This window comes from Lampetra planeri, chromosome 10 (genome assembly GCF_965212315.1).
Source record: "Lampetra planeri chromosome 10, kcLamPlan1.2.h2, whole genome shotgun sequence".
Taxonomy (NCBI): domain Eukaryota; kingdom Metazoa; phylum Chordata; class Hyperoartia; order Petromyzontiformes; family Petromyzontidae; genus Lampetra; species Lampetra planeri.
In genome coordinates this window covers 15327858-15352449 of record NC_136116.1, presented here as the reverse complement: position 1 = coordinate 15352449, position 24592 = coordinate 15327858, and the positions used below count along the sequence as shown (strand labels likewise).

The 24592-nt window shown below is 44.7% G+C and overlaps 1 protein-coding gene and 1 long non-coding RNA gene across 2 annotated transcripts; both read right to left on the bottom strand.

Moving 5' to 3' along the window:
• Nucleotides 1–2422, bottom strand: LOC144721089 (uncharacterized). Its single transcript, XR_013585835.1, has 3 exons — nucleotides 2198–2422; nucleotides 1979–2068; nucleotides 1–1208 (listed from the first exon to the last, which is right to left on the bottom strand). It is a non-coding gene; the product is annotated as an uncharacterized LOC144721089 (long non-coding RNA).
• A 2935-nt stretch (nucleotides 2423–5357) lies between these two features.
• On the bottom strand, nucleotides 5358–23800 carry LOC144721081 (uncharacterized). Its single transcript, XM_078598426.1, has 17 exons — nucleotides 23424–23800; nucleotides 21263–21316; nucleotides 15253–15321; nucleotides 14031–14170; nucleotides 13406–13528; nucleotides 12519–12600; nucleotides 11976–12023; nucleotides 11345–11484; nucleotides 10230–10352; nucleotides 9127–9217; nucleotides 8132–8212; nucleotides 7885–7990; nucleotides 7428–7491; nucleotides 7228–7296; nucleotides 6799–6906; nucleotides 6365–6410; nucleotides 5358–6205 (listed from the first exon to the last, which is right to left on the bottom strand). The coding sequence occupies exons 1-17, from the start codon at nucleotides 23722–23724 to the stop codon at nucleotides 6027–6029; spliced, it is 1824 nt and encodes a 607-aa protein (XP_078454552.1). The 5' UTR covers nucleotides 23725–23800; the 3' UTR covers nucleotides 5358–6026.
• Nucleotides 23801–24592: the final 792 nt, after the last annotated feature.

Genomic DNA, 24592 nt, shown 5'->3' with positions numbered 1-24592 from the left:
TACCGATGGTGAATTCACAACTTTATTAATGCTGGCTCCATACATAATTTTTTCATTGTAGAAAGCAGGAAAATGAAATAACTCGAATGTTAGCTTGCTATTTATATTGTAAACGAGTGGGAAAATGTGTCAATACTCGCAGGTAAGGGGTCACTGGGTTCACGGTGCACTGAATACTGCACTGCAGGCAGGCCCATTCGTTGCATGAGTCCTATAAACGCAGCAGTACCTCAAGGCACCGAGAATAAGGTGGTATATCTGCATTGACTGTAACAGTAAAATCCACATTTTAAGTTTTCTGGTTCTAAATGTTTAATTTAATACTTTAATTCGTCTCAGAATGCAATGGTGGCAACTCGTCGCTCCGGGCTGAGCAGGCAAGCGAGTCTACATCCGGGTTTCATCTCGGGTAATGTGTGCAGGTGGGTGGATTGATTGAATATGTGTGCGGTGTGATGGCAGTGGCTGCATCATCATTGCTCTCCATTAAAGAGGCGCTTGCAGTGTATTCGGCTTGAGATGTGGTGGGAGCCCAAGACTGGTGCAGAACAGGGTGCTTCAAGGATGTTTTAACACTTATATGGGACTATCGTTTTAATGGAAAAAGAACGGATAATTCACTGCAATATTATAAGATATGTAAATGTTAATAGCTCGAAAAAGTCAAAGAGTCTCCACGTGTTCGCCATCATTGTCAACGCGTGCCTGGAATCTTCTCTAGGTGGTCTCCAGAGCTCGGAGGAGGCAGCACTTCTCGTGGCATCGTTGCAAATTCTCGCAAGTGTGCACATTGTTTTGAAGCACCCTGTACATTGGTTGCGTTCTCATTCTGGCTACGCTGCCAAGTGATGCTGTCTCTAACTGGAGGCACCCTCCACCACTGGTGTGGGTCATTCAGAATGTGAAATACCCTACACAGGACGGGCCCCGCGGGCTTTGCGATGAAGAGCGCTGGGGTAGACGATCACCCTACCAACTCCCGATACACACACGTTTCCATACGTTACAATTCATATTACGAGTGTTATTATTATTTCTAGTGCAAAAAACGAGATGTGTTATCCACGTGAAAACATGTATTAAATGTAGGTGAGATTACTGCACGAGCACTGCGCGAACGCGCAATTCGTGGATGCCATCCTCAATGCCAGACAGGAGGACGCCGCCGTGGTGACTCGGACTTGTGGTTGCCTGTGGAGGCCGGGCAGCTGCGCACACAGACGAGGGATCCGGCATTGTCAGTGGCCCAGCCACGTGATACGCGCGAGTGTTCGGCAACTTTAATATAAAAATCGCCATTTCGGAGCACAGGCCAAAAGGGACAAAACGATGATGTAAGTGTTTTACTCGTATAATGACGCAATGACTATTACAGTATTATTAATAAGTCTTTATTTAACCGGGATAACACTCTTGAGGTTCACGTCTCATTCCCAAGGGGGTCTTGTGCCAGTTGACAGCAGTTGCAAGAGTTCCCCAGCAAACAAAGCGAATCATTCATACACAGAGCACAAAGCATGCACGTAACATAGAACATGAAATACGATGTGTGTATATAAAAAGGCGTTAGTAACGATGAAATGGTGGCAATTGAAAGTGCTTGCATGAGGGCGCATCGCTGGAAGGGGACTAGAGCAGCTGCATGAGCCGGGAGACACGCGGGAAGCCAGATGAGACGACACAACACCAAGAGGGTGACTACCGCAGAGAGGCAGAGGTGCGCTGAGCTCGTGCGCTCGAATGTAACGGATTGTTGTCGCAGAAGCATGGTGGATGGGGACGACATAGTGGGGATGGGGGGGGGGCTTCATCATCCAGCAGAGGATAGAGCAAAGTTGATGTTGATGATGATTCTGATCGCGTGGGAACACCAAGTGGCTGTGCTGTGGACGACTTGCCCACAGCCACGTGAAGTGGACTGTGAAGCAGCGACCGGGGAAGTGTCTGTGGCGAGCCCCACGTGCCCAGCGCTTCTCACCTGCCGCTCGCCGTGCGAGGCTGAGCGAGCTGCAGGGTGCGCGCCGTGGGGTGCGCGTGGCGCTGCGCTGGGCCGCCACCCCTCGGCTCCCTGCCACGTGGGAGGGCACTCCAGGTCACGCGGAACCACGTGCGTGCCGGTCACAACGACTGTGCATCACGAGCAGTGGTCAGTTAAGCGATTAGCCGCAGTGCCAGTGAGGATCAAAGTGAATCTTACTGCGAGTTCGGCGGCTGCTGCTGCTCCATGAACGCGGTGCCCTCTCGAGATCGCTGCTGCGCCCCGCACACAACAGCGCTGGGGTGTGAAGGGGGTTAAAGGTCCACTCATGAACACAGTTCACTGCCAATGTGTGTCCATCGTAGCACATTATACATCATACCAACTTAGAAACAAGGTACTGTACCGTCTTTGGGCAGCGAGGTGAGTAACTCATCGCCCTGTGGGTTTTCTCTAAACTAACACGGCCGAGCCGTGAGTGTGTCGTGTTGCCACGGGGATACCGCTGCACAACTTCCCTCCGTGGGGGCGGGGGGCACTTCCCCGTGAATGGAGCCAACGCGGCAGTTCCGATTGTGCCTGCCGGTCGCTGAAGCGAGTCGGCTGCAGCGACTCTCAGGACGCGCCGGGCCTCCGCCACGGGAATGTGGAATGACCAGCAGCTCTGAGCAAGAGACGGTGTGGCCTGGCCTACTCTTTTTGAACGATGGCGTCACGAGACCTTTAACGTCCACTGTAAAAACCACACAGCGCAGTCTAGTTACGGTTCATACACTCGACAGTTAATAACCAGGGCGGACTGACGGAATCGAACCGCAACGGAAGCGCTGACGCGACCCCTCGGAGATGCTCGGGACGAATTCCTCTCTTGCCGCCACCGACTAATTTGCTCTCGGCCGCATTCGTATTTGTTACAAATAATAAAGTTGGGTCGAAAGACCGAAGGGCAGCGTCTGTTGTGCTGGACGACGCGAGCCCGGGTCTCCTGTAATCACCGCCGCGTTGTCACGGGTCAGAAGAGAAACCTCTGGCAGAATTATCGCGAATACCAAGACAAGTACAACGTTCTCATTTCGCGATGGCATTCAAAATGCGCACGCGATCAAACAGACAGCAGTGATTTGTGCGCACACCGAATCGCCCCAACAACAATTCACCATCGCCACACAGGCCACGCGAGCATTCGCAAGCTTTACGGCGCACGCGAGGTCGCCCCGCACCTCCGACGAGCACGGTTGGCTACGTACGGTGCGAAAGAAGTTCAACATAGATTTGAAGCTTTCGTGACTGCAAGGATTCATACTCTTAGATTTTTCCGGTAAAGTCACGTAGGTAAGAATACAAATATTAATATCATTTTTATAATTTACTTTTATTCTTACCTACGTGACTTTACCGAAAAAACCTAAGAGTATGACGTTCAACACATTTACTGAAGCTGCACACAGCCGCACGAGCCACCGAGATGCCGAGTGGTCGTGGAGCAGACGCGACGGGCATTGCGGGAAGGAGGGCGACTCGCCTCCAGCCCGGGACGACGTGGACGGACGTGACCGCACGAGCCCACGTGGTGGGAGAAGCGAGATGCGTCTTCTGCGGCAGGTCGACGGCGACTCGACACTGCCTGGAGGCTGGGGAGGGGGGGCGCGTCGCTGCCCTTCGCGGTTGAATGCGACCCCTGCCCCTCGGAGTGCCGAGCCGAGGGCGCCTTGGCAACCAGCAGCGGCTCCCACGGCCAAACAAAGTGGGGTGAATGATGGCGATGGTGCAGCACGGCGGCAGCGAGGAGGAGGTTGTTCTCTCAGCCTTTGTCTGATGCTACCGCCCTTGTTGGACATTTTTTGTTTCAAACCGACCGCCCCCCCCCCCCCTCTTTGCCTGACCCAGCACGGGTTCTGAGAATTAAATGTAAGAATAATGAACATCAATAGCTTAACCAAGTGTATACTTTGTGAAGTATCCCTAACCAGCGAGTAACTTGCGAGCGATTACAAAAACATCCAGCGGGCGCTCTGCACGCGCGAGGCGATTTGTTTGCGCTTGGGCACCGCGTTGTTTACCATCAATGAGTTGAGAAAGGCATTTTATATCGTTTTGGGTTTCCACATGGATCAACATGTTATCCTCTAGCACAAGGAACTCAACACACTGAAACTAAGAGAACTTTAGTGTTGGCTCTTTCAGTTTGACAGATGGAAGTACACCTTGCATCGAGTAATTTGGTAGGAGGTTGGGGTGTTGTCTACCTTTAGTTTGTATAATTAAGCTTTTTATATTAAAGTTGATGTTTGAAAATATGCTTTGCTAAATCTAGAGATGGTTGGCAGTCTGCTGTAGGAGAAATGCTCACCACGCAACACAATACTTGAGGTCACCACTAAATTGTTTCCACAACAAACCTAAGGGCAGTTACACATGAAGAGACAAAAACCGCAAACACCCCACAGCAACCAAACGTCCTTTCAGAATGTTTCTTTTAATACAAAGACAGACGCGCTCCTTGCTCACCGCTGGCCCAGTAGAAGTGCCTCGTGTTCAGATGCCTGACCAGTGAGCGGGCGAGTCGTGTCGCGGCGATGAATCCACGTGTTTAATACACGTCATGTTACAACCTGGACTTATTGTCCATGATCCCATTATCCACTGTACTTAATCAACATTAGCCAAACCAGTCACGAGCACGTTTCTTTCCCCGTGCCAGTGCGGTACAAATTAGAGAGGCTCTGGACAAGAATGAAAAACTGACCGTCAAAAAGTAGTAGCTTTGAAATTGATGGTAATGTTTTAATCTGCTCTATTGTGCAAATAATTAACACGGTGATCAGCCATCATACGCCACAAATCACACGACCTCTTGGCAAATGTACCCGTTTTTTTACCCTTCGTTGTGCTAAATTGTGCTGAATAGTAATGCCGAGGTTTAGTCATCAATAGGAAGACATTCCTCTAGCCGGGTGGTGTTGGTGGCTCACGTCTGCAATACGGCAGTGTTGAGGGGGGTTAGTGGATCGCACAAACATCGCGACACGCCCTTCCCGGAGGCATTGATGTATCATACCCTGGTTTGACAGAGGGGTAAAAAAACTATACGTAATTATTTTTAAACAAAGCAAAATGACTTATTAACGATGCTTTGGAAGTGTGCTTGCTCAGCACTGCCAAAGCCATCTATTGATGTCTATCTTCATTTAAATATTCATAACACTACCATTTGGTTGCTTTGATGCCCACACAACTACACGTATTTTACTGAAAAGCAACCACTTTATTGACGTCTTAAAAACATTACACTCATGGGAAAATGTTAGATACAAAAGGTTATCCTAGATATACTTAAGGACCATCTTTACAACAGGTGAAATACAATTAAACAATATGCTTTTACGTGTAAAAAAAAACTTTATTATTTCCACACCTTTACTCAATGCAACAAATGTGGTACAACATGTGTGTTTACTAGAAAGTGTAACAGTGAAGAATTACAAAACAATCTTGGGGCATGACATTTGAACTCAAGCAGCCCGTTGCTGCTGTTGGATGAGCCGTGGATGTTCTCTGCTTGTGGACGCTCAAGGCTAATGCTGAAACTGTGTTCTTGATCAGTATTTTCAGATCCACAAAATGAACTACATGTCTTTAAGTGCCGAAACATGTTTAACCTATGTTGAGTAAGCACAGTTTTTGGAAGAGTTGCATTAATTTTCACAAGCAGCTCCAGTCCAAAACTTTTTGAAAATTGTAAAATCCTGCGTGTACAATCTTATTTAATTGTCACATTTCTCGAGCAAAATTAACACACATTGCTTTGAAACAATCTACAATGTATTTGTTAAGCATTAGTACATCAATAAAGATTATGGATACTTGGTAGAATGACATTTGGATGAAAATACGGAATTGATAAAAAAAATTTATTCTGAAGACCTATTTAGGGTTTAACCAGGTGAGAACTCAAGAGAAGGGGGTAGTCTCGTTTTTAAAGAGCGACCCCCCCCAGTAACTTGCAATAATAACTGGTGTAGCGTTACAAGGAGAATGGACTAGCGGTTCACATGTAGGAGTCATACTGCGAGTAGGAGTAGTCATTCATTCTGGATGCAGTCCCAGCGGAGGCCATGGCTCTCATGGGCATGGCACCGGGCCGCGGGGGCCCAGGGGGCCGGGGCATGCGGAGCGGAGACATCCCCGAGCTCCTCATGGGAGGCAGATCAGAGGCGTAGCCGTCGTCTGAACACACACACACACACAAGCAAATACACCACTCACTGATTGTACATAGATATTAAATTTAACCGTTACTCATTAAGTTTTGTACATTGGTAAACATTTAGAATTGTTCGAAGATGCAGGAAAAAATGTGCACTACGTGAGATGCAAATCCAATACCGTAACTCCGGGTGCGATTGAAGCCCATTTGTGCTTCCCTTGGTTCCTGTTAAGAAGTTTAATTTGAAAAATGTTACAATTTTATTATCAATTACACAAAAATACGATTGTCATTTTTAAAACTCAGCACTCCCTTCTTGGTGGCTGTGTATTTTTCATATCCAACATGGTTTGAATTAATATAGTACAATTCAAAACTTGTCTGTTACGACTTGGCATTCATCCCCTTAAACGGTCTAAGAAAAGTGTTTTAATGTCTCTGCATAGACCGGTGAATTCAGAACTTGCAGGGAGAAAGCAGCAAATTCTCGGTATCCAACAGTCACGACTCTGGTGATGCCTCAAAATATAAATGTCAAACTATAAAGCTTATTTTGACTACCATTATATAACATTAAAAAGCTTTTGTGGACAAATAAACATGAGCACATTACCGGACGGCCAATGTCTCTCAGACGGTACTGCAGAAGGGCCTGGGTCAGAATGTTGGATGCCTTGAGGGCTGCAGACGCCTCCTCCTCTCCTGCTATTTTAAAGTTGACCTACACATACGCAAACAAAGGTGAAACGTTAATTGGCAACAGTGGACTACGCGAGCCACGAGGGATGGCGATGGCTCAGACTTCATCTAGCAGTGAATAGACCATGGCTGATGATGCTGATGACCTAAGACTGGTTATTGAAAGGCAAAATTCAAACATGTCGACCACAGCCTCCAAGAGTGAAATATGTTACCTCCAGGAAAATATTATTTGGGCCTTTAAAGCTGCTGTATTTACTCAAGGGTTGGATAAAAAAAGCACAGTGTAAACACCTGAGATAATTAACTACATATAAGCACGTGCAGTGCTTGCTCTCCTTACCAGGCTGTCAAGAATTTGATCATTTGTCAGTCTCCCCTGTGGCAGTGGTGGTGGTAGATAATCATCTTCCTGTAAATAATCACAAATAATAGGCACTTCTTAGTCCAATCATTGAGTGGATCAAAAACGTACAAGCAGAAAAAGGCATTAAGTATTCTTACTCGAGCACTACAGACATAATAGCAAATATCATTACACACCTCTTCGTAAAAGCTTGCTTGCGGAGGTTGGTAACGTTGCCTTTGTTCATATCCGTATGGATCTCTGAGACAGAGAGGGGCGGCGGCGATACAGTCAGACGTGTCTTTGGAGAACAGCGCGTTTATACGCCAACATTGAGGGGAAAATTTAATTAAGACTACTTCCCACATATATTGTCGAGTGTCTGATAAATTCTGTGCAATGTTTAATGTGTCGTTTTTATTATGGTCTATTACATGTACTGTAACTTCAGCGCTTGCACAAAAACAAAGGCAGTAAATAAAACTAAAGCAATTAACAGTGCATATTAGCTTAAAACATTTAGCAATGATGGCGAGAAACTCCTGATGGATGTTTCAATTCGATAAACCTATTCTCCACGTCTGTCGCCATCACTCAACAATTGAGACTCTGGTAATGTATGTTTACGGAGCTTGTGCGTGTGCCACATGGTACCTGGGAACCAGGGGGGGTGGTAAAGGTGGCCCCATCGGTCTGGGTGCCCCCCGTCCAAACATGGGATTGCGATCCATGCCGTAGGGCCCACCACGATGTAAGAAGTCTAAACATTACCGATAACAATTACACAATCGCGACAAATTAGCTCACTCACGATTCCCAACGACGTTGATTGAAAAAAAATAACTACATTGCATGAAATAGTAGCTTCATTTCTTAAATAGCAACTCCAAAGGTGGCTTACTTGCTCTACCGAATGGTGGAGGTGGGGGGGGTCCCATGCCAAAGCGAGGCATCTTGTTTGCCATGAACTTTCCGTCTGGAGCTGTGGACGGAGTCGAGCAGTACACACACAGACGGACACACCCAGCTCACACCCCCTGCAGAAACACATCCACCTCAATCACATTCGTCAATTAACTGAAAACTAAAATACCTATTTAATCCTTTAAATGCATGGAAACATAACACTTTAATATACTGTTGTAAATCTTGTTAAAACTGCCTGCTGTGTAATCATGGCATCTGATATCAGACTGTTACAAGGTTTAGAAAGGTATTAAGTAGTTGACTGTTTAAAAAAAAGTCTGTGCCCATTTTTTGCAAAAAATCAATTTACCCATAATACTTTACTGCTCTGCAAGCAAACAGATACTAACAGGCAGACAGTGGCGTGTGCCTTGGCCCCTTCCCACACAACAGAAAGCACAGAGTCCAAGGAGAACAGTGGTGCTAGCAGAGGAATTAAATTGCACTCCCAAAGCTTAGAAATTAAACTGCATGCAAAGCAATGACGACTTGTAATCTGTGTCTTTATATAGGTATCTATGTTGCACTTCTTTCGCGCCGTACGTAGCCAACCGTGCTCATCGGAGGTGAGGGGGAAGGACGACAATCTCCCTTTCCTAAACAAACTATGCAGCTGAGATTGCTGACATTTCCAACAACACAACAAGCAATGCGACTAGAAGCGCTCATCTCCAGGTGCAGCAGACTGTGCCACGCTATTGCCACATTTCGTTTAGTTATGGAACTGCAGTTTCTCACTACTGGGGTCTATTGCTCGAACCTTGTGCAGTTACATATTTTACCATGTTCTAAATAAAAGCCATAAGGTGCTTTAAAGGATTCACAATTAAAATTAAATGTAAGCGTTTGATATGTTACTGTCAATAAGCCACAAGCAAAGACATGAAACACAATCGGTGAAGTCAGGTGTTACAAGTAACAAGACCTTACCGTCTACATATGGTCGTTTAATAACCTTCTTGTCAGTCTGGCGTGCTATAGGCACAGGGGGCTTGAATTCATCGGTTTTCAACATCTTCACCTGAACACAACAATGCAGCACACCACACGTGTGTTAGTTAACGAGAAGTGCCGTGGAGTTGCTAGCCCCGCTCCTCCCATTAGCACGGCTGGCTACGTACGGTGCAGGCCTCCCTGGACCTCAGAGGGCAGCATGACCTACGACCCCTATATCTTCGTCAAGGTGTGTATAACCTCATCTAACTGTTCACGCACAGCGTGGCTTTCCAACAGGTGAGGGCCGGGCCTCGGTCTAGCGTTTTAACTGTGCTCCTAAGATAATTCCGTGTTGATATCTTGTTTAATACACTTTATTTAGCTCTACCGATTATATCTGGATGGAAATGAATGACAGCCATGTTGCCGAGATGACAGTATTAGTTGTATCTTGACTTAAAGCTTTCGTGACTGCAGGAATTCCTATTATTTGGGTCTTTCGGTAAAGTCACGTAGATAGGTTCAAAGAAACCCAAGTGACTTGACCGAAAGACCCAATATTAGTTGTGTTGAAAGTTCCACAAAAACAAGCCACAGGTGGATGGCGAGAAAGACACCGTTCTCCCCCAATGACATTCAGCTCTTGAACATATTACCACATACAATAGACTACACTTCACCTTGTTTTATAAAATGTGAATATAATCACTGCAAACAAGACCACTGTTTGTACAGCAATTAACATGTGCGGCTTTTCAAATTTGCAACAATCTTCACGATTTATTAGCTTACAAGGTAGTAGTCGCATTGCATATTCACACGCATTCCCTTGTTGCTCATGCCCAGGGGGGGGGGGGAGGGGGTCAGCAACCAAATTAACGAGCCATTTTTTTTCAAATTCAGTAAAAAAAACTATATTTTAAGTGCCGCAATGCAATGTGAATACGAGACACGGTGGTCCTTAATAAATATCGTCATGAAGCAGCAGCAGTCCTTAAAGAGCCGCAAGCGTCTCCGGAGCCGCAGGTTGTCAAACCCCTGCTCATGTCTCAATGTAAGTGGCTGGAGGATGAAGCAGGGCTGGGTCACACGCTTACCTTGAAGTTTTTCACTCCCTCCTTCTTGACGATCTCTTTAGCAATATCACGTATACGCATCATGCGCTCAGACCCCTTCAGCTCCTTGGGAATTGTAGCCTCCTCCAGCGGCTGATACGTTTGCTGTGAACGTAAAATGCAAAAGAGCACATTGGTAAATCTACTTAATAAATAAAGTATAACAGCCACTGTTGCAGTATATTTCCAGTTAGGTTTTCTACACTCAGATATAACCTCAATTTTGGTATGCCGTCACTTGTGCTTGGTTAACCCTGCAAATTCTTGCACAATACCATCAAGATGGGTTTGGTTTCACTAGTTTAGATTAAATACATGTATTTGCCTTGTATTTGAAGTTGTACTCCCAGCCAGGCTGTACTTGTGTGGGCTAATGTGCTGTTAAGAGTGCTGGACATTCGAATAAATTCAAGTGAGTTAATTGAAAGTGGTAGAAACGTTCTTTGCTGGGCTCAGAGCGGTTGGTGCCACAGAACCACAGTCGACGCAATCCAAAGAGAGAGCCTGGAGTTGGCACCAATAAACCTCAACTATTTTATTTATTTTACAAGGCAAGGCCCACTGAGCTATACAGCTCTGTTTCAGAAACGACCTGGTCACAAATGGCAGCCCAATGAAGTGGCTTATAAACACACAATATGGTACACAAACACTGTCAACGTGAATGGTGGACATTATGAATAAAACGGGGTTCGAATAGTGACCCCTTGTACAATGAGGCCTATCAAGGCCAAGCAGAATCTCAAACACGCAAGATGTTGCGATCGAAACGTCGTGATATTTTTTTTATTATTTTTCTATCTACGTGGCTTTACCGAAAGACCCATAGAATATGTATATTCAGCGTTAATGCTTACTTTCCGTCTGTGACTTTTAATTATTTATTCCCCTAATCTAAATTATTTTCCCCACTGATTTCTCATACTAATAATTTTTACAAAAAATTGGACTCATACGCTGGTGAGCATTGTGGTGACTGGGTGAGTCACCGTCATAAACAATGAAACTTCAGCAAATCTATCCACATGCAAGTCAGTCCTCCAAAAGAGTGGCCAATGAGGAGGATGAGGGACAATGCAACGTGAATGCACGCTCACCAGGTACTTGGTGCGGTGTTTTCCACTGGCCAGATGACTGAGGATGCTGATCATCGTGGAAGAGACTGAGCACAGGTCACATGTGTAGTACAGTTCTGAAGGCCTCCCTACATGTCGATTCTCGATTATGTGTTCCACACCTGCAAATACAGACATACAACATAAATACGACACACACACAATCGTTGGAGGAATTGTGGGGCCAGTCGTTAGTGTAGCTGGCAAACCGAGTTGATTCCTGGCCACGGTGAACACCGATGGAAAACGAGATCTGAGCTGGTCCTGTCCCCCCTGACTTCACAAGTCAGCACTGACTACCAGCGTGGCGAAGCGTTGTCAAACCCCGAACAGCGACAGCGCAGATGTGGATTGACAAACAACTGTAAATAATAATTATATTAGTGTAATCATTAGCGTGTGAATTAAAATTACATGCATTAACACGTAGGCACAAACCTACACGTGGACAAACATGGCAATCGCCCTGCAAAAAAACCTAATGAGGGAGATCATGTCTGAGGTGCGCTACCATGTTGCCATGTAATGCTGACTCAAGAGTCAGAATATTATATATACTGGAGGAATCAGATGAGCTATGAAGCTCGTTTTCACACATGTCCAGTAGACTCACCAAGCAGGGGCTCACTCTTGGACCAAGCATTAATGTGCTCCTTCAGACCTAACGCAGAGAAATAAAAACCATTCAAATTCGAAACAAGCAACAAAGCCGACTCCAAATTAAACATTCCAAGATATACTGTAGAGGCAGCAATGTGCAAGTACAAAACAACCACAGTAGTAATGTCCAATAATAAAGGGGCAGCCCGCTGCATATGTTGTGTTGTGATGTACACCCCGGTCAGTAATGGTCCATGGCGTCACTGTCGTTTTCTATGGATGTTCACATAATCTAACCTTTTCACATACAGCACAACGCATCCTTACTCTCGAGTACATTCGCTTCCTTTAAAAAGCACCGTAAAGCAGTTTCCCCATTATTAAAGTGGTGTTTGTGCGTTACTTTTATGCAGTAGTCTATTCGTGCGCTGTTCATCTTGTCATGTATCTGACCTTTTTCTAAATTTGGTTCTACCTCAAGTACCCGGCAAGCCAGCTACGTGACATCATCATATTACGCGATACATCACAAAAGCACACAAAAATCACTCCTTACCTTTCCCTTCGATACGCACAATTTTTTTCTCAATATGATCTTCATAAGTAGGTTTTTTAACATACATTTTGGTTTTGCTTATCTACAACAATAAAAAAAATTGCACACACCAGATTAACATATTTATACTTTACAAAATGCATGCACAGAAGACATTAACTGCTTAGATGAAAACCAATATGGCAAATAATTAAAAATAAATATATTTTATTTCAGCGTATATAATTTTGCATGAATGACGCTATATAAAATTACTGTGACGCAATACACCTGCAATCCACCAACAGCGATTAACAAAAGATTATTAATTTAAAAAAAATGTATTCACCGTTGATTAGCATGTGTTGCCTTTACAAGGAAAGGCAACGCATGCAAATCAATTGCAATTAACAATCTATTGTTATAGAATTATAATAACCCTTCCCCTCTGCACATGATTGGCTTAGAGGGATGACGTCATCTTGCTCTATTTAAGACCGAAAACAGGTGGATTGCGGCACTATTCAGGCAAATATGCTGGTGGTGGTGGATGTAATTACCAGCTAAACGTGGTACTCAAATTGTAAATTGTGGATTTATTCTCCGACACACTGCTGGGCTGAAGTAGTAACTAATTGGCACGTATTGTTTATGTGACAAACCTTACTGGCTGTGTCAGATGGTGGAGGGTTGCAACACATTTCTACTTCCGCGATCTAACCCAAAAACTTTTATTATGAATAACAATGGTCGCGAAAGACTACTACGTGTTAAACTAACTCTACAACATTGATGGACAATTTCACGTAGAGGTGCCTATGTATAAACAGAGCTCGACTAAAAGTGTCCAGATAGAATTATTAAAACCTCTCATGGTAAATTCGTGTTTAGTGTGCACGCGCGCATACCTGGTCAGCAGTCCAGCCTTCCAACTGCATTACTTCCAAAGCCATTGGTATAAGCTGCTGCAGCTGCTCAGACTTTGAACATTCTGGCCCAATCGCGCTTAACTTCTCAGGGTAAAACGATTGCTGTATTTCCAGGGAACAGAAGATATGTTGATTAAAAAAACTACTAAATGTAAAATTAAAGCACAACTTCTTACAATTGTAATCGTAACCAGCACCATTGTTAAAAGTTAGGGGGTGCCTTAATTTTTCCCATTTACCAGAAACATTTTGCCATGGATGAGTGCCCTCCCCAATATTGCAAGGCAACATGTAGGTTTTCCACATGACTACTTCAACATTAAAGCATGCTCTTCTGCGTGTGGTGTACTGGCAATTTCCCCCAAAAAAGGTGCAATTAAAACCAATACATTTTTTATTGAATTTCCTCCCGTTTAATGCAATACAAATCGTTATTGAGCGACATCAACATTGCAGAGCTCACGTTATAAAGTACTGCACGATCCATTTGTGCTCATGTGCGTATAGATAAACATTTTATGCTGTTCCCCGTGTGAATCATCCGGAGATGCGGTTGTGTTTGGACACTAAATAAATGGTATTGTAAGACAATATCTGTACGAACCAGATACTTGTGGATGTGCTTATAGCCGCGGATGTGGGCCAAAGCAGCGGCTAGGTGCATGGTGCCCTCCACGTTGCACTGACTGCACGAATACGTGAGTGCCATTCCTTCATTTTGGTGCTCCATAATACACTTCAACCCTACAAACAGCACAAGGCAAAACAAACATTTGATCACGCTTCCATTAATTGCTACCATCTTACAAATCCTGTTTTTAACACGTGTAGAATGATAATGATACGTGCAGTGTGTATTTTTTCTGTCACGAAGCACGCAGGTTTTACGTGAAAGCAAACCGAAGCGTGTTACATCAGACAGTGCCACACAGTCAATGTAAAGACAGTTGTGCAACATTTCCTTGTACATTATATTGCATAATGTACAGCAATAGTTTGAATAAATTTTAATCAACAATCTTACATCAATTCACACCAGCTACAGCAGACACCAAATATTTGAAAGCGTGCGAGTACGCCAAGTCCTCGCTTAACGCGTGGTGTTCACACAACACGTTTTCACAATAACGTGGTTCATCCATTTGGGAATACTTTTAGGACAACACGGAACGTGCACCGTTATAACATGTACCATGATAACACGTAACATGCCCGTTATAACATGTACCATTATAACATGGAGCACGCCCGTTATAACATGTGCCGTTATAACACGTAACATGCCCGTTATAACATGTACCATTATAACACGTGCCGTTATAACATGTACCATTATAACACACACCGTTATAACGTGCTTTCTGAGCGGCAGAGGACAAACTATTTTCTCGACCTGTGCGGCCGTGCGGTGTGATACAATCCGCGGCAGCGACCCTCAGTTATTTCTTCCGCCATCTTACTGAGTGCACCGTCCTCGTAACGCGCCAAACTTAATCATTGCGTTAATGCACGTTTCACTTAACGCGACACTTTTCAGGAACGCATCTACCGTGTTAAACGAGGCCTTACAGTATTGTTATAATATATGCAGGCCTATTGATATTGCAGTCATTGTATCATCGTGGTTGTTGGCTGTTTATCATATTGATCAGCTGCATATTATATAATGCTATTCCTAACGAATGGAAACATCAAATATAAATTCAGGTTAATTTGTGACAGATTTACAAATATGAGCTGAATGTACTGTTGTGAGAGAAAACATGCAACATATCTGGCATTTACGGAATATAAAATGAGGAACCCCATGATGTGTTTGAACGTACCCACAATTGGGAAGTCCGGTGGCTGCTTCTGCAGGTGCGATGCAAGGCTCGGACCGTACTCAGATCCATCTGGACGAAAACACGTTGGCGTAAACATAAATACTCACGCTCAACACAGAGAGGAACGATATGATCGCACGAACATGCATTGTTACCACCACTTCAGCGCAACTGGGGGCATTAGATGGCCAACGCCAGAGTGGATACCGGTCAGGGGAAAAGGGTTCAATTGTGAAATTGACTTTAAAAACGGGCATAAAAAGCAGACATCACGGGACTACAGTTGTTGATCAGTTCATCGCCTATGATAAAAGTATTTGAATATCTTATAAATATAAAAAAGCACACAAATCTATATCCAAATGATAATGAAATGATCTCGTAGTTCTCTAACGAATGGTAGAATCTCCACATGCAAGATGTCGAATACGATGGGGTACTTGTAAAAGCATTTCCGCACACAGAATTAAAGGATGCTAATGTTAAGTGACCTCATCTAATAGAAGCTAAAAGTCACAACATTCTAATACATCCAAAATGCACATTGTACAAGCTTTGTGATGGTCATCTTGAATCACAATGCAAGAGTATAATTAGGCTTAAATGTTGATAATCGATCATGCACTCATGTAATTCCCATCAGCCAGATAGAACTGAGAACAGTTTAGCATGGATAATGATCTATTACTTGCACAGCAGCACATCCTGGATTGCTCAAGAAAAGATGCACTCATTAAGGTGTTATTGTATAAGTTATATACCTAGGATGTATCACAAGATGCCCAACACCTCTTCCAAGTTCAATCATTGAAATAGTTCACGTGAACACAATTTTTAGACTTGGAAATATAGCGCCCTAAAATAACATCAAGTAGACAACTGCAAGGAGATTGGCAGAGCCTTGCATGCAAATGGAAGTGTTTACTGTTAAGGGGGGAAGGATCAGAGCGGTCATCAGATACCAGACTATGAGCCTCCCAACCTAATTGCACACTGTCACTCTGCCATACAGCTACAAAGTGTTGGTGCAGGCTCAACGTTAACCCAGTCATCATCATCACGCCTCCATTCACAATGCGAACCCCATTAGCTCAGTTATATTGACACATTAAATTGTGAGATTGGTCCTTTGGAGGCCAGTGACTTATAGCTGGAAGCGGAGTTGAAATGAGCATCTTTTATGTGTAGTGAGAGCTGTTTAACTATCGCAACGCTGTGTATCAACATCGATAAAAGCACCACGCAAGTTGGATTTAGCAGATTCAGCTAATGCTAAAATTAATGGATGCTGAACAGATGTGGATCCATCATATTTCTATCTTCTATGTAATTAGTATCTACCACAGCTTGTATGTCTATTCTTGAGGATGTATATTGTTGATATGCTTATTAAGAGGCGTGCATTGAATACACACACTTTGGATCCGGATGCAGTTTCCTCCACTACTCTAGAAATTCCACACGTTGCCAGAGTTCGGCCTTTAATTCCTAGTAATTTCCACATAACTCTCAAGAAAATGCATATGCCTTAATGTTGATGCAGTTTTTAGCATTTCCAGACGATTCTAAGTCACAGGTAGTGAAGAAGTGCTCCCACCTCTCCCCAAAGTGGGAAATATAGCGGAACAGTAATTCACGTGGACCACTATAATACAGTGCAGTGCATGATTCAGCCAGAGTTTTTACAACGGCACTCAAACTCTTTTCCCATCTCTAAACTTTTTCTCTGCGAGATTCACGTCGCGGCAAGCACTGCAGATCCGCTAAACCGTAGCCATGCACGGTTCACAGATAAGACGACAGATACGTATTCAACTTTATACCTGGAAGCTGTACTCTTTGCATGTACACGCTAGAATGGAGAGTTTACATTTTCATGAGTTAATGAATAAATTTCTGTGCATGTTAATGGTCGTCTTGCCCCAGAACGTAGAATTTTGTCTAACACCAATCTCACCGTAGAAGACACCAGGAAGGCAAGCGTATGTGTTTTTAATACAACTCCCTAAACTCAAATTGCATTTGTAATTGAGGATTTTTAATAAATGCAAAAACAAATCTATTGCAGCTACAGCTTCAAACACAGATATTATACAATTGATTTCTCTAGGACGATGGTACTTTGCAAACCCACTGGCTATCAACAAAGATTTGTTCCTGAAGACATCCACAAAAACAGACAGACAACTTCAATCGAGAAGATGGGTATAAACTGAGCAATGATTGGAAGGACGTTATCAACCAGTTTAAGTCATAACTGGCTGTTATTTTCGGCTCTCTGATTTTACATTAACAAGTTACATTTCCCACACTAACACAGCCACCTCGCTCGCCGTTGCTGCTCTGCGATCTCCCATTAACTTGCTAATCTCTCACAGTAACATAGCCACCTCCGCGCCCTCGTCATGGAGACCGCTCTCCCATCTAACATTAACATGCTAATTTCTCACATAAACATCACTAGCCCCGCCCAATTCGTGTATGCCCCTTGGGCTACAACAATTCTAAACCTTTACAACAGACTGCCTCAGCAGCTTTCCTCTTTTCTCCTCCTGACGACGATCGCTGGTGTTGTGATTGAAACGTCGTAGTTTTTGTTATTTTCTTTGAACCTATCTACGTGACTTTACCGAAAGACCCAAAGAATACAGATATTATGTTCACAGCTGAATGGCTTGTATTCGCAGAGGTTACCGAGATCTGTAATCAAATATAAAACTGAAAACACAACTGTCTCCAGTAGCTCCACTGCTTGCAGACAATGCGACTCATCCAATAAACCCACCGGCTACATCAAAGAGCCATTTGGCACTCATGGTTACATGTGCTCTTCCAACTGACTGCATTATGCTCATTACTGTTACCATCCCAATGTGCAAGGTTTTCAATACAAAAATGGGGGATGCTTTAAAAAAAAAAAAGCTCAATCAACTTATGACAAACTAAAACGTCACTAATTGGATAAAGTTTAAAAAAGCACAATCAAAACTTAATGGAAGTAACCAGCAAGTTAATGCTGGTCAAAGGTTCCATTGGCTTGGCTAATTAAAGCCAGAAATGTTAAGAAGTTATATTTTTCTCACATACCCCAACACTGCTGCACAGTTTTTGGCCAAACCAAAGCTATTACAAAAGATGGAGGATGAACCAGCTGATGTCTTCACCTCCCATGAGCCAAAAAAGTATCACATCAATTGGGCAAAGAGTGTGGTTTTCAATATAATTCTATACCGTATGTATGCGTAAGCGTGTATGAGGGATTCATTTCGGATTTAAACATTTCGGACTTAAAATGGCAATTTCGGATTCACATTTTCTGATCACGCACACAAACGTAATTATAATTATTTAACGCGTCTTCGTGCTCACAAAAGTGATGTCAATCGATGACACTTGACTGTCACTTATGCTGGGAAAAGCACGGACGTGACATGTGACGTTATACTTTCAGACCAATCCGAAACAAAACGGTTTCCAGATCATCCGAAATGTTGTAGCTCGGCTGGATTTTCGTTTTCCGAAAACCGGCAACGCATCCCTAACGTGTCCGTATATGCACATTTATGTATGCTGTTGATATTGTGGACAGATACATTTCACATACATATTTAAATTAAACACGTTCTGTTAATGCGGCACAGGATTCCTACTAGGCATGTAACGATCCACCCGCCTTACAATTTGGATGAATCGTCATGATATGGCACCATGATTTGATTCAAGAACCAATTCTATTTGTATCAATTCGATAGTTCCTCATCAACCATTTCATTTGTACAATATTCACTCGACCATGTAATTTGCAGATATTTTTAATATTTTCTCACGCAAGCGTAAGAACGGGCTTTTAGCAATGAATCGTTAAACACCTAGTTTTCTACAATGGCAGTCATACAATAAACAGAGATTTAAACTTAATCATTTGGGAATGTTTTTATATGTAGATACCTGCACTGAAGTAGCATAAATAACAAGATAATGTTTCGAATACCAAATATGCATTTGGTTACTTTGGTAATGTTTGGCACCAAGTCCCGACAGTGTCAGGACATGAGTGTCAAACAGCGCAAGCAGTTGGATTGCTGCAAGGCATTCCAGACTCAGCACGTAACTATGTGTGTACACGACTGGAAATGTATCCATACGAATACGTACAGTATATGTTTATGCACACACTGTATATACGTGGTATTTCGGGTGAAATTAAAATGCTATACATTTTTCAATTTCCCCGGAATACAACTGCATGAATCGGCAATACGTGTAAACCATAGTTCTGGAAAATTTTACTCTTTTTTGGCTCCAACATAAGTGCAGATTTTTTTTTTAAAGCCTTTACTCACGAGTGAAAATCTATGCCGACACAGCTGGTGGGAAAATAGGCACCCAAATCTGAGCAATTTGGAGGCGAGACTTCACAGCCGTTATTGGCAATAGATTTTTTTTTGGAGTCGACTGCTTACAATCTCCAATGACACTCAATTGGATTACACTTGTTTATGGACCTAGAAAATATGGGTATGTGAGAAAATAGGTTTGCTTGTCTGATTTACTTACCGTTGGAGGACTGAAAATCTTCGGCCTTCGGCACGTCACCAGCATGGATCAAATTTGTCCGGAAAACCAGCAAGCAGAGGGGAGCGAGTTTAGTAACAATAATATCTAGGCTTGGGCTGGAATACAACACTGGAAAGTGGGTTATAACACAACGCAGCCCAACTGCGTCCGCCCACAAGGGAGAGTGTGAGCGGTTCGCGTGTCCTGGGGCCACACAACACCTGTGTGGCCCCCAGGGCTCTCCTCCGCAAGGTCGCCTCTTCTCCACCCCTCTGCCAGCTGTGCAATGCAGGTGTGTGCCGCATTGTCTCTGCGTCCCTACTTTCACAAGAAGATAATTCCGTTATTCGGCAAAAATGCCCAAAAGCTGCACGCACGAAGGCTCGATGGCTTGGAGCGAAAAAATTTGGCTTGGAAATAAAATGTTTCCGTGTGGTTCAGAGGAAACGTTTTAACCATAGCCTCTTGCCTTGTACACACTAGACACGGCAGCCTTGATTTCTTTATTTCTCGGCAAAGACCGTATTTGGTGACAGACTATTTCATGGCCAACATCTACGAGAAATGGAGCCAGTAAACATGGTTTACTGACAGAAAAAAACTGTTTACCACCAATATTGGTGGTCATTTACAAACACAGCCAAGATACAACTCATTATTTAAACCAGGCTTAGTAAGCGTTTTTGTGCAAATGTTGCGTCATCACAGAAGATAATTTACACTGTATTATCAACAGCTATATATCACCATTCCTGATCCCACAAAGGGGGATTACAAATGGTTGAGGCCACAGGCAGCTATTATAAAATTCTGATTCAATGTTTGAGTGAGTAAAGAAAACACACCTATGACATGTCTATGACTCCCATAGAGTGACATGAAAATAAATCTTGTTCAACAAATGCTCAACTGAATTTCTATAGATTCAAGGGTGAGCCATATTCATGTATTTTACAAAAGAGTATACAGCTGTTATAATAAACCATGTAGTGAATAACAAAACTAATTGTATCTGCTCTAGTGTGTACCAGGCATTTCATTATAAAACTCATGTTGGGAGAGCAACCTTGAAATACTAACATCCATATTGACCATACGTGTTAAACTGATCCATATTGACATAGACAAATCTAATTGTACAGCATTGCTTCTTCCATATAGTCAACACATGTCCACTTGTATGGACTACGAATCTGACCAATGTCAAGGTTAAAACTATTTTAAACATCATACCTTCATCTGAAATAGTACTGCACTGATGAGGGGGGGGCTAGCTATTGATGCAGAACTATAATTTTAATCAGCATTGTTCATAATGAGCATTTATTTGAATCTGGTGTTCAAGGCTCGTTCAAGGCTTGCGACTGTTGGCACAAGGCAAGAGTATCTTGTAAGGCATATCTGATGGCGTTCGTGTTCTCGTTGAACAGTCACCGCTTGTGAAGCGGCTTACCTTCATGTTCGCGTCCATTGCGCGGGGTTTTTAACCGGAGCTCACTCTGCAAACCTAAACGCACACAAAAGGGGAATTTATAAGTACACAAGCCAGTGCATCTCCTGCTCAAATGGTCAATGAAATTGTGACGATGCATTCACAAAAAACTCAATATATTAATTCATTAGTAACACTGCCGATATAGATGCCCTTATAACACAAAATCCATTCTCGACGAAGGGCCACTGGTATTGACGATTGTGTCGAGTTGTTATTTGTATAGAAGGAGGGGTGCCCCAACCCTACATCGGTGAATAAAATCGCAGAAATCCATTGGCAACGTGAGGCCTTTCATGACTACTGGGGGGACTTCCCACCAGCCGTAATTCTATTCTATTCCGGACCTATATAGCGTCCTTTCCAGGGCGATTTAAAATCTAATAAGCCTGTTTGTTTGCATATTATGTATCGCCGTTCCTTTAACCAAGAACTTTCGTTTTTGCTCCGTTAGCATATTTGTGGTTGACACTTAATGCATATTTATCCACGATTCACTTTGGTAATAAATTAAGACTCGCAGTTTAGTGTTCATGAACTTCCACGTGTTATAAAAAAAAACTTTTCACTAATAAATCGACTTGGCGACGAATCCATGGACAAAAGAGTTGCTTTTCAAAGTATACAGAAGTGACGCCTCGTTTAGTCATCATCCCTCAGTCGTCTGCGCATCGTTCCGTGGGAGCCCACTCCTCGCCGTGCAATGCGGCACAGCTGACAGGATGGCTTGGCCTACTGGGAAGTGAAGGTGATTTGTAAAGCAAACGGCTACCGACCGAGCCAAGGTCAAAAGAAGTCCGTCACATATTGGACCGGAAGGACCCTCTCTCTCCTCTCAAAATCCACGTTTATTCATTCAAATGTTAAATCCCACAGCCTCTACGCGGGTTGTGGTTCTCACGAAAGGTCGCGATTCAACAACCCCATCAGCAGCAGCGTGCCGAGAAACTGGGAAGCTGCCAACTGGACACGAGAGGATTTCATCGGCAGTGGTGGCACAAACTAAAGCAGGAAGCACGCTCACGGCTCATCATGAGGCCAACAACACCCACGGATAACGAATGCCGGCTTCCAGCACTGTATGCCGCAAGCGGCGTGTATCCGGAGAAAGTCACACACACGTAACGTGGGTACAGTCTTGACATTGGAAGGATAGAGCCTTTAAAACCGTTTCTCTAAAATGTCTTGCTAATTTGAGTGGGGTTATCCCCAATTGTATCATCCTGTAAGTTCCACAATCAGCAGACGTTTCGCACCACCATCCCATCTCAGTCCCTCCACGTAAACAAATGTATGTTTTTACACATTCCATCAGCCACACGGTATTCTGAGAGCTCATCATCTCAGCAGCACTGGGGCTCAACACTGGACCAGCGGTTTCAACGTTCAGCATCATCAGCAGTCCGGTTCGCGTTTTTTTTTTATAAAAAAAAAACGCTGAACAGGCAATTGTTTATAGGCAATAAATACCCCGATTGGTTGGACATGGGGTTCATAGTTCCAACGCAAAACGACGTAGTTTGTGTTGTTGTTGTAGCGTTATAACCTGCCCCTACTGGACATCTGCGAAAAAATAACTTTCTAGATCTTCACTTAAAGCTTTTGTGACTGCAGGAATTCATATTCTCTGGGTCTTTCGCTAAAGTCACGTAGATAGGTTCAAAGAAAAACTAACAAAACGAATTACGTTTCGATCACAACACAAGCGATCGATTCTTTGAACCTATCTACGTGACTTTACCGAAAGACCCAAAGAATAAAAGCTTTATAGCTCATCGGAGTCCTCCAGCATGAATAATATGATTGTGAACACAAGATAATCGATATGTATTTAGTTCGCTCCCCCCCTAAGCACAATGATAGCGAATCGATTCCTGTGCTGGATCGAGGCGGCGGTGTCACCCCCGCAGGCTCTCGTTTATTTTAGTTTTATGTAGCAGCTAAGGCCCCACTGAGCTACGTGGTTCTTCTTCAGAAGCGACCGAAGCGACCTGCCTATCAAAAATTACAACCTCGACGAAGTGGCTTGTCGTGCGGAGAGTCGGAGCAGCCAAATACTTGTAAACGCGTGATGTCAGTTATACATGTGGAGGGACAAACCGGCGGAGACCCGATAATTTACCCACGCGACAGAGACCCCAAATAGACAGCAGCAGCAGCAGGCGGTCAGGGTCGGGATGGAGCCCTCGGACCTCCTGCACACCGGGCGAGGTAGTCAACATCTCCTGGCCACTGCGGCGCCCTCTATCAAGGCGCTGCCCCAGGGCGGCTGCGACCAGGCGGGGCGAGATGGCCACGCGCGGCGCCCTGCCCCGAAGGGGGCCCCGGAGGCCGCCGCCGCCTTCGCCACCGCGGCGAAGGCTGCGGAGGCCGCAGCGCAGAGGCGCCGCCGCCGCCATTCCCCATTCATCCCCTCCCCGCATGGTGCACGCCGCCAGGCCGCCAGGCCCGCACGGACTGGTGGCGCGTCGCCAGCGGCCACCGCCCGCGTCGTGGCGAGCGCGTTACCCGCCGCGTGCCCAGTGAAGAGCGAGATAATCGACGGCGAGACGCGAGAACCCCCCGCGAGGAACCCCGCGGGGGACGCGCCGCGACCTCACCTCGAACAGCGCCACTCGCTACACCACTCCGAAATGGCGACGTCCCGAGGGTGGGAGAGCGGGAAGTGACGTCACGTGGGACGTCACGTCCGGGTTGTGCCTCCCCCTCCCCCCCCGCCTCCTCCCCCTCCCCCCCCTCCCCCCCCGCCTCCTCCCCCTCCCCCCCGCCTCCTCCCCCTCCCCCCCGCCTCCTCCCCCCCTCCCCCCCGCCTCCTCCCCCCCTCCCCCCCGCCTCCTCCCCCCCTCCCCCCCGCCTCCTCCCCCCCTCCCCCCCGCCTCCTCCCCCCCTCCCCCCCGCCTCCTCCCCCCCTCCCCCCCGCCTCCTCCCCCCCTCCCCCCCGCCTCCTCCCCCCCACCACCCCCTCCGCCTTCCTCCTCTCCACCACCACCTCCCCCCACCACCCACATATATCCATCCTAGTTGTGCAATATCTATGTATGTAGAATTTCTTTCGCACCGTACGTAGCCAACCATACTAATCGGGAATGCGATAATATATTGGCAATAATTAAATATATATAGCCAATACAAATATTACATGGATATGTAAAACATTAATGACTCAAACGAAGATCAAACGATATTATTCCACAGACGTGGGCGACTGCCTCGTGTGTTGGCGGTTACAGCAGCGATGGTGGTGGTGGTGATGATGGTGGTGGTGATGGTGGTGATGATGGTGGTGGTGAT

What these genes read in the sequence shown, in the direction of transcription:
- LOC144721081 (XM_078598426.1), bottom strand. Translation starts at nt 23,724, where the DNA reads ATGCGGGGAGGGGATGAATGGGGAATGGCGGCGGCGGCGCCTCTGCGC. An exon ending in TGTGCGTATCGAAGGGAAAG is followed by an intron (nt 12,024 to 12,518) that starts GTAAGGAGTGAT and finishes TCTCTGCGTTAG; the next exon opens with GTCTGAAGGAGCACATTAAT. An exon ending in CCACCCCCCCTGGTTCCCAG is followed by an intron (nt 7,492 to 7,884) that starts GTACCATGTGGC and finishes TCTCTGTCTCAG; the next exon opens with AGATCCATACGGATATGAAC.